Source organism: Chionomys nivalis, chromosome 13 (assembly GCF_950005125.1).
Source record: "Chionomys nivalis chromosome 13, mChiNiv1.1, whole genome shotgun sequence".
NCBI lineage: Eukaryota > Metazoa > Chordata > Mammalia > Rodentia > Cricetidae > Chionomys > Chionomys nivalis.
The window spans coordinates 69,039,024-69,053,480 of record NC_080098.1 but is presented as its reverse complement, the minus strand read 5'-3'; the positions used below and the strand labels follow the sequence as shown (position 1 = coordinate 69,053,480).

General features: G+C 41.1%; 1 protein-coding gene across 10 annotated transcripts in view; it reads right to left on the bottom strand.

The window, feature by feature from the left end:
* Positions 1-14,457, bottom strand: part of Nsd1 (nuclear receptor binding SET domain protein 1) — a 114,697-nt gene that overhangs the window by 77,265 nt on the left and 22,975 nt on the right. For all 10 annotated transcript variants that reach the window (XM_057787190.1, XM_057787194.1, XM_057787189.1 and 7 more), the window contains 3 exons: positions 12,577-12,712; positions 6,004-6,176; positions 1,136-3,695 (listed from right to left, as the gene is read on the bottom strand). In XM_057787190.1, the coding sequence (XP_057643173.1) occupies positions 1,136-3,695; positions 6,004-6,176; positions 12,577-12,712 (2,869 nt within the window). The remainder of the gene's footprint in view (positions 1-1,135; positions 3,696-6,003; positions 6,177-12,576; positions 12,713-14,457) is intronic.

Below are 14,457 nucleotides of genomic sequence, written 5' to 3'. Positions count from 1 at the left end.
AGAACAACAGCAAAGCCCAGGAAGCCCATGGTTCACTAGAACGTTTCCCTCAAGCAGTCCCAAGCAGTCCAGCATTCTCAAACTCTTTCAAAGCTGGGAATCTACAATCCCAGTATACAGGAAGCTAAAGTAAGATGATCTCAATGGAAAAAGTACGGTTTCTTCAACAAATGATTTTGGGAGCACTGAATATCCACATCAAAAGAATTCAGAAACGTTGACTTCACCCATACAAAGAAATTAGCAACAGCAAAACAAATAGGTAGAAGATGTAAGACAATAAAACTCCTAAAATACAGGAAAGAATACTACCACACTGGGATGGATAGCTTCTTGGCTATGATACCTAATAAAAACTACTAAAAGCAAAAACAGTAAAAAATCATTATGTGAGACATTAAACTTCTCTGAAAAAATTTAGCTGGCATAGTGGTGCTCCTTTAATCCTAGCCTGGGATCTCTTGAGTTTGAGGCAGCCTGGGCTACAAACCAAGTTCCAAGACAGCCAGGACTACACAGACACCCTGTCTCAAAACAGAAACTTAAGACACAGCAGAGTGGAAAGGTAGCCCATGGGATAGGGTATCTTAGCACACCTCTCTTAGCACCTCTCAGTTACCTCCTGGATCCCAAAATGTCAGTCAACATTATAAGACAACAAGCTAGAAACGGGATGGAAAATTGTTTTTCTTTTGAAAAGGAAAAAAGTCTTCTGATTAAACAACACACACACACACACACACAACCAATGAGGCAACTACAGACTAGCATGCATGAGGTCTTAAACTCAACCCCCAAAGGTAGCAAAACAAAACAGTCTGAAAATACAGACACACCAGCATTAAATTTCAGTCTTTTTTTTAAAAATATTTATTTATTATGTATACAATATTCTGTCTGCATGTATGCCTGAAAGCCAGAAGAGGGCACCAGACTTCATTACAGGTGGTTGTGAGCCACCATGTGGTTGCTGGGAATTGAACTCAGGACTTTTGGAAGAGCAGGCAATGCTCTTAACCTATGAGCCATCTCTCCAGCCCAAAATTTCAGTCTTTTTCAAGTTGTTTCTTACTCTATCATAAAAACAACATTATCAACAAATTCTCTAATCACTTACTACCAGATGCATCCTTACCTGGCTCAGGGAGCTTGGTCTGTGGTGTCAAATTGGGAATTCCTGTCTCTTTTTCCACATCACCCATGCTAACACTGGATTTATCACAAACATTTAGTCGTGGCCCAACTGAATCCAAGTGGCCAACATGATTGGGATCTGCTGCTGAGTCCTCAAGTATGCTTGTAGGAGGAGCTCTTGGTTCCAAGTAGTCATCCTGCCCCTTCAGCACAGGGTTACCAGGAAGCAAGGCTCCAAAGGTACCCTCAGAGTTTTCTTTCTCCCTAAATCTGTTAGTGCGTTTTCCAGGCTTAGGGCGCCTTTGGTTTAATCGCTGCCACCGCTTTTTAGGCACCACTTGATTAACACCTTGGGGTCCATCATTCTCACCGTTCATTTCAGACCCCAGCTCTGGGCCTTTCCTGTTCTCAGAAGAAGGGTCTTTTTCAAGAATTTTATCAGGGTCAGATTGTTTAACCTTGCTATCAAAATGTACTTCAGAAAAATGGCCGTCTTCCTTTCTTAAATGGCCCATCTGCTGAAGAGGCTCTTCTTTACCAGGATCCTCAGCCCCACCCCTTGATGGGCCGTTCACTAAACTCCCACTTTCTTTGTCTCCCAAAAGGTTAGCACCAATGCTCACGGCTGGAGGTCGATTCAACTTTCTTTTCCTCTGGATCTTTAAGGTTTTTGGGTTTATTGGGGGTTTTGCCATCTGGGCTGAAACTGCTTCTCTCAATTTGGGTGATGGCTTTGCTCGGCCACAGTTGCGCCTTGGAATACAGTTTGTGCGACTTCTACCACAAGCAGGGTCTCTTTTGTCAGAAGCTAAGCCAGACAAAGAAGACAATTCTCCAGACAAGGCAGAGTCACCCTCACTAGAATTCAGTCGGACAGCGTCTTGAGTACTATCTCCAGTTTTTTCAGAATTGTGTGTGGAACCTCCTAACAGCAAAACCTTTGATGTCCCTGCAGGGCTACTAGTAGAACAGTCCCCACAATCTGGAGTACGGTAGGAAGCCAGATTTTGAGCAGTCATCAACCGTTGCTCCTTAGTCTTACTATCATGCATGTCTTTCAGCATCATTAGCAATGTACTAAATTTGTAGTCTGGTTCAATAGGTATATGATTCTGACTAGAAGCAGAAGAAAACAGTAATGGCTTTGATGACTTTGATGTTCCAGAGTCGCTGACATCCTCACTTAACGATCTGTAGGAGAGTTCCTTCAACTCTGACAGAACATGTTTCACCACCGCTGTTTCTATGTCACTTGAATCTCTGGTTTTCTCATGCATATTATGCAGTAGTTTTAGGCCCTCTACTTTCCCACTTTTGGATATGCTGGCCAAAGGAGAGCCTTTGGTATCAGAAGAACAGCAGTTCAAGTTGAGGTCCTCATTTGTAGCCGAGGATTCTGCATCAGCTGGGTTTTCTTTATGCTTGCATTTTATACTGCGGAACTTGGGCGGTCTGCTTTTTAAAGGTAACAGAGTTTGATTTGGAGCCCCACCCTTTGTCAAGGAGTTATCACTACAAATGCTTGGTGGTGCACTGAATTTTGGAGTAAGACTGTCATTTCTAAATTCTGGTTGGGGTTTAGGAACAGGAGTACAGACTTTAAGATCAGAACAATCGACCTGAGACATCTCAGCAGTTCCAGCTTCCACTGTCTTGGCAGAATCCATTAAGAGGTCTGTATGAGAATTAGTGATAAGGGACTTCTGTTTTTCTTTTACTCTGTTTGTGGCAGGATATTTAGAATACTTTGTTTCATTTTTGTGCATGGGTAAAGCATTCTCTGTCCTATCAAAAGCATCTGTAATTTCAACGACACTGTTATCAAATTCTGGATTGTGTTCTATAGGATCCAGATCACTGCTCCCATCATCAGAAGTGGTACATACACTAATAGAATCACTTCGCTTTTCCTCATCACCAGCTCCAATATAGCGGAGCTGTACTTTTGAGCTGCACACCAAGCCTGGCTGGAGTTTCTTTTTCTCTACACAATGCTTAGAAATCAAAGCACTCTCAGACAAACCTGATAAAGAATCACAATTTGAAGTCTCAAAATCTGTCTTATCAGTGCTCTGCACACATGAAGAAAGGAGGAAATTTCCTGGTGCAGTTTTAGACCCTGTGAGACTATTTGCTATCCTGGAAAGTTCATTTGAAGCCTGTTTATCAGACACACTACCAGAGATGAAGTTTAGGCCAAGGTTCTCTGGAATTTTTCCCCTCTGTTCCTCTTTATGTGCTTCAAATGGCAGGAGGCCCTTTTTCACACTAGTCCTTTTTATATTTTCAGAGCTTTTTCTAGCTCGAGACTTGTCGCAGGGCTTTTCCTTTTCATCTGCAGAATGCTCAGAATCAAAAGCCAGAGACTTCAGGCAGCCATTAAACAACAGGTCATGCTCCGATTCAGGGTTATTTGTACAGTCCTCAAATAGCATAGCTTCTTCACGGTCCAACTTGATTGAACTGGTGACACATTTTTGGTTCTTAGATCCTTTGGGAACATCATATTGCTCAGCAAGACCAACGCTGGCTTCCCATTTGCTCAAAATTTTCTGAGGAACCTTAAATTAAAAGAAAAATAAGAATATCAATAATTCCAAAAAGAAAGGGGAAAGGAAAAACAGGGAGATAATAAGCATTTTAAATCATAAGCAATCTAGAACCTGTCTTTCAGTGTTTTTTGTTGTTGTTTTTGTTCTTTTTTCATCCTTGAATCTCTGTAATGGTATTTGGCAAAGTTCTACCTAACAGTTACTATTCACAAATAATTAATACTTGGAATGCTCCCCCAACGCATGAAACATAAGGTCACTGGACAGGTAGCTTCTCCTATAATGTACTACACTGACCATTTCACCAGTTTCAGACATGACCACACATATATCTGTGTTTATGTTAGTCATCGAAGTAAATCAGGTTTCCAAAACAGGAAACCCCGAGTGAATTCTTCTAAAGATAAGTGCCTGGTCTACAGAGCTAGTTCCAGGACAGGCTCCAAAGCCACAGAGAAACCCTGTCTCGAAAAACCAAAAAAATCAATCAATCAATCAATCAATCAATCAATCAATCAATCAATCTACACAGCTAGAACTCAACACAAAACCTGATCTTTTCCCATAGCTGCCATGCAGGGGGGAACAGTGACAGTGGCAAAAAGCAGTTAAACTTGCATCCTAACAACTGCATACACAAATATTGTGAGAAGATAACCTTATATTAAGTATTTTATAATTTTAAACATTAGAATAGTTATAAAGTACAGGTTGCTATAGCATCTTAAGAGATGAAGACAACTAGGCAGTGGTGGCACACAGCTTTAATCTCAGCACTCAGGAGGCAGAAGCAGGTGGATCTCTTTGAGTCTGAGGCCAACATGGTCTACAGAGCAAGTTCCAGGATAGCCAGGGCTACACAGAGAAACCTTGTCTCGAAGAAAAAAAAACACAACAATAAACAAAAACCACCACCTTTTGGGTTGGTTTTAGTGGCATGCCTCAATCCTAGCATTCCAAGGCAAAGGCAGGTAGATCAGAGTATAAAGCCAATCTGGTCTACATATTGACTCAGCAATTTCAGGACAGTAAGATAAACCTAGTGTGGTGTTACATGCCTGTGTTCTGAGCATTCTTGAAGACTGTGTGGCAAGAGACCTGCCAAGTCTGAGACCTGCCTGGGCAACGAACAAACAAAACAAACAAACAAAATAACCGCTACACACACAGACAAAGAGAAATGCTCATGACTAAAATATAGGTAGGTATGAAACTACAAAATTGAAAACTGGCAAAGAATAAAACTACTAAAAAGCTTTATCAAAGCTGGATACTATAGTAATATTTCTCTAACTCCAGCACCTGGAGAGTCAAGGCAGGAAAGCCTGAGGTGAAGAACAAGAACCTATCTCAAATAAACAAATATATAAAATCATTTCTCATTTTTAAGAGAAATAATTAGTATTCAGGGCAATTAGTGATGTGGGAGTGTCATATCAATCTGTTGATTTCATTGGTTAAGTAATAAAGAAACTGCTTGGCCCTCATAGGTTAAAACATAGGTGGGTGGAGTAAACAGAACAGAATGCTGGGAGGAAGAGGAAGTGAGCTCAGACTCGACAGCTCTGCTCTCTGGAGCAGACGCCATGCTCCCCTCTCCCCAGCAGACGCAATAAAGCTCCGACCCAGGATGGACGTAGGCTAGAATCTTCCCGGTAAGCACACCTTGGGGTGCTACACACCTGAATAGAAATGGGCCAAGCAGTGTTTAAAAGAATACAATGCATGTGTTGTTATTTCAGGTATAAAGCTAACCATGCGGGAGCCGGGCTGTGGGAAGAGGCCCGCAGCTCCCTACAACAAATTAGAATATTTCGTTTTTATTTTCCTGTCCAGTCCTAAGGATTAAAACAAAGAATGTATGCTTAGTAGGCAAGAGCTGTCCCAATGAGTAAGATCTTTAGTTCTAACTCTAATGACCATTTTCTTCTTTTATAAAAGATAGCCAAAAAGGTAGATAGAATCACTTCTCAAAAAACTCGGCATAAGCTGGGCGGTGGTGGCGCATGCCTTTAATCCCAGCACTCGGGAGGCAGAGGCAGGTGGATCTCTATGAGTTCGAGGCCAGCCTGGTCTACAAAGGGAGTTCCAGGACAGGCTCTAAAGATACAGAGACCCTGTCTCGAAAAAAACCAAAACACTCGGCATAAAGTTGTATGAAAACTAGCCACAGCTAATCCCTACAAAATATTTGACTTTCTAACTTTCTTCAGATAGCCTCTAACCAAAGGTAATAGGATAGATCAAATCTATAGAATGCTGTTTCTTCCATAAGAAGATGATTTCTGAGAGGTCCTTTTGTTTAGATTGTCTTTACCTTATGCCTATATCCTTTTTCTTTCTGTTTCCCTCTTCTCCTAAGGACAGGTAGTTCTTCAAATTGATGCCTGCCTTCAAACATGACGATTGCTTTTCCAGCCACCCAGGCTTTTTCAGAAGGATCTCCAAAAGCCTCCACGTAGTATTCTCGATAGGGCCTCCTATTGGCGACTAGATGAGGGCAAAAAAGAAAGTGTCATTACTTCAAAGATACTCAATGTCAAGATAACAGCCAAACCTCCTACTGCCATAGGAGCCTCTGGGACATTCAGATTGCTCAGCAGGTAAAGACACTTGGCACCAAACCTTACAAATTGAGTTCAACTTGAGTTTGGTCTCTAGAAAGCACAGGATTAAAGAGCAATGAGTCCTGCAAGGAGTTAGAGCATTTGTTGAGTATGTAAGGCCCAAAACAGATATATATTCAAACCACGCTGAGTGGCTAGAGAGACAGCTCAGCTGTTCCAGAGGACCTAAGTTCAATTCTTAGCACCCAGATCAGGCAGCTCACAATCTCCTATAATTCCAGTTTCAGGGAATCCAACACCCTCTTCTGCCTTCAGTGAGCATCCTCAAACACACATATGCACAAAAGAATTTTTGAGGGGGCTGGAGAGATGGCTCAGTGGTTAAGAGCATTGCCTGCTCTTCCAAAGGTCCTCAGTTCAATTCCCAGCAACCACATGGTGGCTCACAACCATCTGTAAAGAGGTCTGGCGCCCTCTTCTGGCCTTCAGGCATACACAGAATATTGTATACATAATAAATAAATAAAAAAAAAAGAATTTTTGAAATGACTAAACATAGTTCAGCAGTTAAAAGCTGTGCAGCTCTTGAAGAGGATCCCAGCACTCAAACCTGGTGACTCCCAATTGCCTATATCTCCATCTCTGAGGAACCCAATGCTCTGATCTCCACAGACCTGGACACTCATTACCCCACCACCACCACACACACACACACACAAACACATAATTAAAATAAATCTCAAAAAAAAAAGCCTTTAAAAGAAAAAAGAAAAACCATGTTGATTCCAGAACTGGAAACATGGCTCAGCCATTAAGAACATTGGCTGTTCTTCCAGAGGACCAAGATTTGGTTTATAGCATCCATGTGGTGGCTAACAACTATATCCCCAGTTCCAGGGGATCTGATACCCTTTTCTGGCTTCCACATAAAAAATACATCATAAAAATAAATAGGTAGGCCAGGCACATAGTGCATACCTTTAATCTCAGTACTTGGGAGGTAGAAGCTGGTCAATCTCTGTTGAGTTAGAAGCCAGCCTGGTTTACAGAGCCAGTTCCAAGTCAGTCAGGACTACAAAGTAAGACCTCATCTCAAAAACAACAAAATGAAAACCATGATGAACAAAGATGAGAAGAGTGGGTTAAATCTAAAAATGAATGATGAATAGCCCTGACTGAGGATGTGGCTCAGTTGGCAAAGTTTATTCAATCCCCAACACCACATACACACACACTGGGGGGACGGACAGACACAGAGGGACTGGGACATAACTTCGGTACAGTTAGTTTAGTAGTTCTTCAATTCCCAATACCACACACCTCCAGCACTTGGAAGGTAAAGGCACACAAGTGCCACAAGTTCAAAACCATTCTGGACGCCAACAAAAAAACAGCAAGTCAGAGAGATAAGCACCTAAGTCAAGTCGGCTTACCTGAGTTCAATCCTCAGGACCTATGTGGTAGAAAGAAGTTCCCACAGCTGTCCTATGACTGCCACACACACTGCACACACAGTGGTACAATCTCTTACTAAAAGATCTTTTCCCTGAGGGAAGGTCTTCCTAGGCTAGTCTTAAACTCAGTTTCCCCTGCCTTGGCATAAGCAAAAGTGTTAGAATTCCTCAGAAGCCTACAACACTAGCATCCACATCCAGCACTAACTCCCAACTTCTACAGAGAGAACAATGAGTGAAATAATTCAAACCACAAGAAGGTGGTGGCACATGCCTTTAGGCCCTGCACTAGAGCAGCAGACAGGCAGGTCTCTGTGAGCTCAAGGTTAGCCTATTTTACAGAGTACAGCCAGGAATACAAAGTGAAATCGTCTCAGAAAAAAGAAAGACCTTATCTAAAACTAAGTCATGGGCTGGGTATGTGCTCTTGGGAGACAAAGGTAAGCAGATCTCTTTAAGTGTAAAGCCAGCTCGGTCTATAGAAGACTTGCAGGCTAGCCGGAGCTACAGTGAGAATCTGTCTCAAAGAAAAAGAAGAAAAAAAAAATTTTTTTAAATCCGCCTAAATCAAGGTTAGTGATATCTGCCTGTAATCCAGAATTCACAGTAATTCTACACTACACAGTAAATCTGAGCTCAGTCTTGGCTACAAGATACTGTATCAAAAACAAGAGATGGCTCAGAGGTTAAGAGCACATACTGCTTGCTCCTGCAGGGAACTCAAGTTCAGTTCCCAGCACTCACTCTACAAGCCCAGCAGCCACCTGGAATTCTAGTTGCAGAACTCTGCCTTTCTTTCTCATCCTCTGGCCCCACCAGTGCTGGTGTTAGAGAAGTTAGCACAGTGCCTGGACTTCTCTGGGTACTGAGGATTAAACTTCAGTCCTCCTGCTTTGAAAGGAAAGCACTTTACTTTCCATCCCCAGTCCCAAAATCTGTGTTTTCTAACACAATTTGAAATACTTACCCTAGGCCGGATGGTGGTGGCACTCGGGAGGCAGAGGCAGGCGTATCTCCAGCACCTACATGTAGGCTCACAACCACCTAAACTCCAGTCCCAAGGAATCAAACACCCTCTTCTAAACACTGTGAGCCCAAGTGATGTGCATACATACATATAAGGAAAATGTTCATACACATCAAACAAACAAATATAAAATCTTTCCAAAAAAAACTGAAAAAGCACTAAGAGACTGGAGAGATGACTCAGTGGTTAACAGCACTGGTTGCTCTTTCAGGATTCAGGTTCAATTTCCAGTACCTACATAACAGCTCACAACTATGACCCCAGTTCCAGGGGATCCAACACTATTTAACAGACATACATTTAGCCAAAGGCCAAAGAATATAAAATACCCATAAATAAATCCTTTTTCAAAAAAGGCAAGCACCATAAGCAAAAATGCCCAGAATACTTCTTTTTTCTACTTAAAATAATCCTTTAAAATTTTAGATACTAATCCCAGTTCCCTCTCCTTCCCCTCCTCCTGCTTCCCCCTACCTTCCCTCCACCCCATTCCCCATCCACTCAGAGAGGGTGAAGTCTCCCATGGGGAAGTCAAAAGTCTGTCATATCATCTTGAGGCAGGACCAAGGCCCTCCCCACTGTGTCTAGACTGAGCAAGGCATCCCTCCATAGGGAATAGGCTCCAAAAAGCCATTTCATGCACTAGGGATAAATAATGGTCCCACTGTCAGTGGCCAGAATATTCCTGTATCAAAAGTTGATGACCCTGTTCCTATCACTGATTATAAGCCAACACTGTTTGGTATACTTCTCAGGAAATTATCTGTTTAATTATTAGCTGGCGGCTTCTCTCTTTTACTGGACTCTTAATTTCCCACAAGGATAATCAAAAACGATCATTTGTCAACTGTACTGGGATAGGACTCAACTTATATGATATAAATAGTATTTGAAAAATAAACAGCAGGGGCCCAATTAGCATACACAAAGAGAACTAAAGCGAGTAAGAAACCAAAACTTAATCCCAGCACTCAGGGAATGTGATAACTAGTTTTATATCAACCTGACATGGTCTAGAGCCATTTGAGAAAAGGAAATCTCAATTGAGAAAATGCCTCACTGGCACTGTGGGTAAGCCTGTGGTGCATTTTCTTGATTGATCATCAATGTGGGAGGGACCAGCTCACTGAGCATGGTGCCCATCTCTGGGAGGATGGTCCTGGGTGAGGAGAGAAAGTTGACTAAGAAGTTAGTAAGAGCACTGCTCCATAGTTTCTGTTTGTTCCTGTCTCAGGTGTTCGCCATGAATTCCTCAGTGACAAACATTTGTTACTTGGAAATGTAAGATGAAATACCCACACATCCCCACAGTGTTAAATCGTAGTACTAAAAACTCTAATAAAAGAAGAAGACAGAGGCTAACAGATCTCTGTGAGTTAGAGGTAAACCTAGACTACATAGCATGTTGGGCATGGTGGTACACGCCTTTAATCCCAGCACTCAGGAGGAAGAGGCAGGTGGATCTCTCTGAGTTTGAGGCTAGATTGGTCTACAAAACAAGAACAGACAGGGCTGTTTCACATAGAAGCCCTGTCTAGAAAAACCAAAAAGAAAGCAAAACTCTACAATGCAGGTAGAGTAACAGAAAAAACAACTCCAGTGCTGGCGAGCAGCTCTGCCATTAGGAGGACTTGCTGCTCTAACACAGAACTTGAGTCTGACTCCCAGCACCACATGGTAGCTTACATGTGGTTAGTCATGGATCCAGGACCCAAGGATCCAGTGCCCTCTTCTGGCCTCCATAGGTACTGGGCATGAACATGGTACAAACCACATTAAGAGGAAAATAAATCTTATAAAAAAATAAATAAATAAAAACAAGAAAACAAAAAACCCTGTAGGGGTGAGCTGAGCTGCAGAGATGACTGCTCTTCCAGAGAATATAGGTTTAATTCCCAGCACCCACATCGGTTAACCACTGTCTCTAACACCAGATCCAGGAATTCCAACCCCTTGCATACATGTAGGCAAACCACCCACACACATAAAAGTAAATAAATCTTAAAAATACCCAAACTGAGTCAGGTGCAAAGGTGCATACCTTTAATCCCAGCACTCGAAGGCAAAGGCAGGTGGATCTCTGTGAGTTTGAGGCTAACCTGGTCTACATAGTGACTTCAGGACCAGCGAAAGCTATATAGAGACCCTGTCTCAAAAAAGGAAAAAAAGTTTTTTAAAATAAAAACTTTAAACTATAAAATCAATTTCAGCAATCTCACTTTTCCTTTTTGGGGGTTGGAAGTGGGTGGGGACATATTTGTTGGTCTTTGGGACAGTGTAATTCTGCAGGATGGTCACTAGTTTAAAGTCAAACTGGTCTACACAGCAAGTTCCAGAACAAAAATACATAACATCCTAGTCTTTTCAAAATATAAAAATAGGCATCTGCAGAGATGGCTAAACCATAAAGAGCACTTACTGCTCTTCTAGTACCAGATTTCGAGCCCCAGAACCTATGGCTCACAAATGCCTGTAACTCCAGCTCAAGGATACAACGCTGCTGACCTTGAGTACTTGCCCACACTTACACATACATAACTACAAATTATAAAAATAAGTAAGTAAATCAAGTTTTAGACTTTAGCTTTAAGGAAAAATATCTTAGATAAACCAAGTGTGGTAGTTTGAATACAATTGGCCCCCATAAGCTCAGAGGGAGTTTAGGAGGTGTGGCCTTGTCGCTGTAAGGATGGGCTTTGCGGTCTCCTATGCTCAGGTTACACCTAGTTCAGTCAATTCCTGTTGCCTTCAGATAAAGATGTAGAACTCTCAGTTCCTTCTCCAGCACCATGTCTGCCTGCATGTTGCCATGTCCCGCCATGATGATAATGAACTAAACCTCTGAAACTCTAAGCCACCCAATTAAATGTTTTCCTTTATAAGAAATGCCATGGTCATGAGGTCTCTTCACAGAAACTGAGACACCAAGTAAGAAAAACAAATTATAATAATCAAAGAAAAATATTCCAAATCAAGATTCTGTCACACTTGTTGAGGCAGAGTCTCATGTACCCCATATTAGCCTCAAGCTCACTGTGCAGACAAGGAAAAGCTAGAAATCCTTAGTCTCCTGCTTCCAATCCCCTAAAAGTCAGCAATTCTCAACCTATGGTTTATGACCCCTTTTGGGGTTGAACGACCCTTTCACAAGGGTCCCGGGCTAGATCATAACACCACATAAACTAGGTGGCACACACCTATATAATGCTCATGGAAGACAGAGGAAGATCAGATGATCAGTTCAAAGTCACCCTGGGATACATGAAATCCCATCTCCAACAAGTAAGAAGAGTGTAAAGGGGCTGGGAATATATATTAACTGGTAAAGCTAAATTGCCATTTCCATTTTCCATTCTATACATACAGAATAGCTGAGAACTTTTATTTAAAACATAGTCTCAGGGCTGGAAGAAGATGGCTCAGCAGTTAAAGAGCACTGACTGCTCTTTCAAAGGTCCCGAGTTTAATTCCCAGCAACCACATGGTGGCTCAAATGAGATCTGATGACTTTTCTGTATACAGAATGTAACAAAAAGAACAACAACAAAACCATAGTCTCATTATATAGTTGTCCTCAAATTCATGATTCCTGCCTCAATCTTTCAAACCATGAGATTAACAGGCAAGTACCAAACATGCCTAGTGTAACAACTTTTAAATCTCAGAGAACATAAACTAAAAAAAAAAAAAAAAAAAAAAACTAAAGAGGAAATTTGTTAACAATTCATAACAATGAATTATTTATTGCTATAGTAACAAAACTCCTGAATTACACTAAAAGCAGCTGCAAACCTATGATTACACATTGCATTTTATCACAATTATCAGCTATAAATGATTACCTTTCATTTTTGAGTGTGTATTAATCAATGGATCAGCACAAATCCTGCAGGGCCACCATGGGCGTCTCTTGAATTTTGCCCAAATGAGATCTCCAACTTCATATTTCAGTGGTGTAGACCTTTTCTTCGGTTGACACTTTAGACAGACAAAACATGAGGAATCAGTAAGAATAGAAAACCTTCAGAGCATTACCATCCAACTAGAACTCTGAAAAGCCAATGCCTAAAAAATACAAAAGGAAAACGCAGCCAGGCCTAGCATGATGGCTCCATGGCACCTGCCACAAAGTCTGACAACTTTAATTTGATCCCTAACTCAGTGCAGAGAACAAACCCTCATAATATTACCTTCTCCAAATTAGCTATGTGGCACACAGCACCCACTCACATCCACAATAAATATTTCTAATGTTGATAGATTAAAAATCCAGCACAAATTGGCCTGACTTAATTGTTCACAGTATAGTCTTTTAGAGTAATTTTCAATTAATATTTTATATTCTCATTACTATTCATAACGAAAAAAGATCCTAAAAGTACACAGAATATGGTGGTAAAAGTCTTTAACTCTAGTATTTGGGAGGCAGAGGCAAGCATAGATCTCTTGAAGTTCAAGGCCAGCCTGATCCACATAGTTCCAGATAGCTAGGACTACATAGTGAGATCCAGTCTCAAACAAAACAAAATCAAATCCTAGAAGTATAGGTCATAGCCATACTACTATACTCATGCCAATGCACCCAACCCTAAATTATCCCCATGATATACAAGGAAGATATACTAAATACTACACAGCACAACTCGGAACAACATTCAAATAGAATATAGTATAAATATAAATGAAGCTCTTAGGAACCGTTTACCGCAGAAGCCCAGGCCACATCCTTTCTCCAAAAATAACATGCTTGATTGACCTGGTATCTAACTGCCCCATCCCAGCTCCCAGGTCCATGTCTCTAAACAGCACAAACTTCCTGCCTTCAGAGGAAACATTTTTTCCACAGGTCTGTGCTTTTATAATCTTGTAAAATACAAATATATATATATATTTTTATTAAATTAAAATTTACATTTATGTATATATAAAAATGTATACATCTTGTATAATACAAAAAACACTAGGTATTTTGCAGAGGCCAAAGTACTTAGGCTACAAGGACTAAGAGCAACCTCCTCTGCCTCGGCTTAAGTCAAGGAGACACAAAACAAAACAGTATCATTTTGCCCTGAGGGCCGTGTCTTTCAAAATGCGTGTCTTTCAAAATGCGCTTAGAGAGCTCAACTGTCAGACTGCATTTTACTTCCTCCATGCCTGAAACTACCCACATGGCGCTCCAGTGGTCAAGAAAGGACTCAATGAAATAATTCAAGTGGGGAATAATGCCCCTACTCAAAAGATACCAAAGGATGTGGCTCAGTTCAATACGTAAATTATCTCTCAACCTTAGGATTGTTTTCACACGGGCGGGGCAGGAAAGGAAGCTCAATTAGGAGCATGCATACTCTTCCAGGATGGTGGTTTCATTGCCAACACACAGGGCAGCTTACAATCATCTGTAATTCTAGCTTCAGAGGCTTCAATGCTCTCTTCTGGTCCATGCTGCCACCAAACAAACTAGTACACAGACAAACATGTAGGAAAAACTCCCATAAACATTAAAAAAAAAAAAAAACTGACTAAGACTTCTTTCACATGAAGTATGTAAAATAGAATGACCTAGGATGCTTCAAAATACTCATGTATGTAAGTAAAATTCAAGTGAAAATAATACACTTACTTTTCCATCTTTTTTTTTTTTTTTTTTTTTTTGGTTTTTCGAGACAGGGTTTCTCTGTGGTTTTGGAGTCTGTCCTGGAACTAGCTCTGTAGACCAGGCTGGT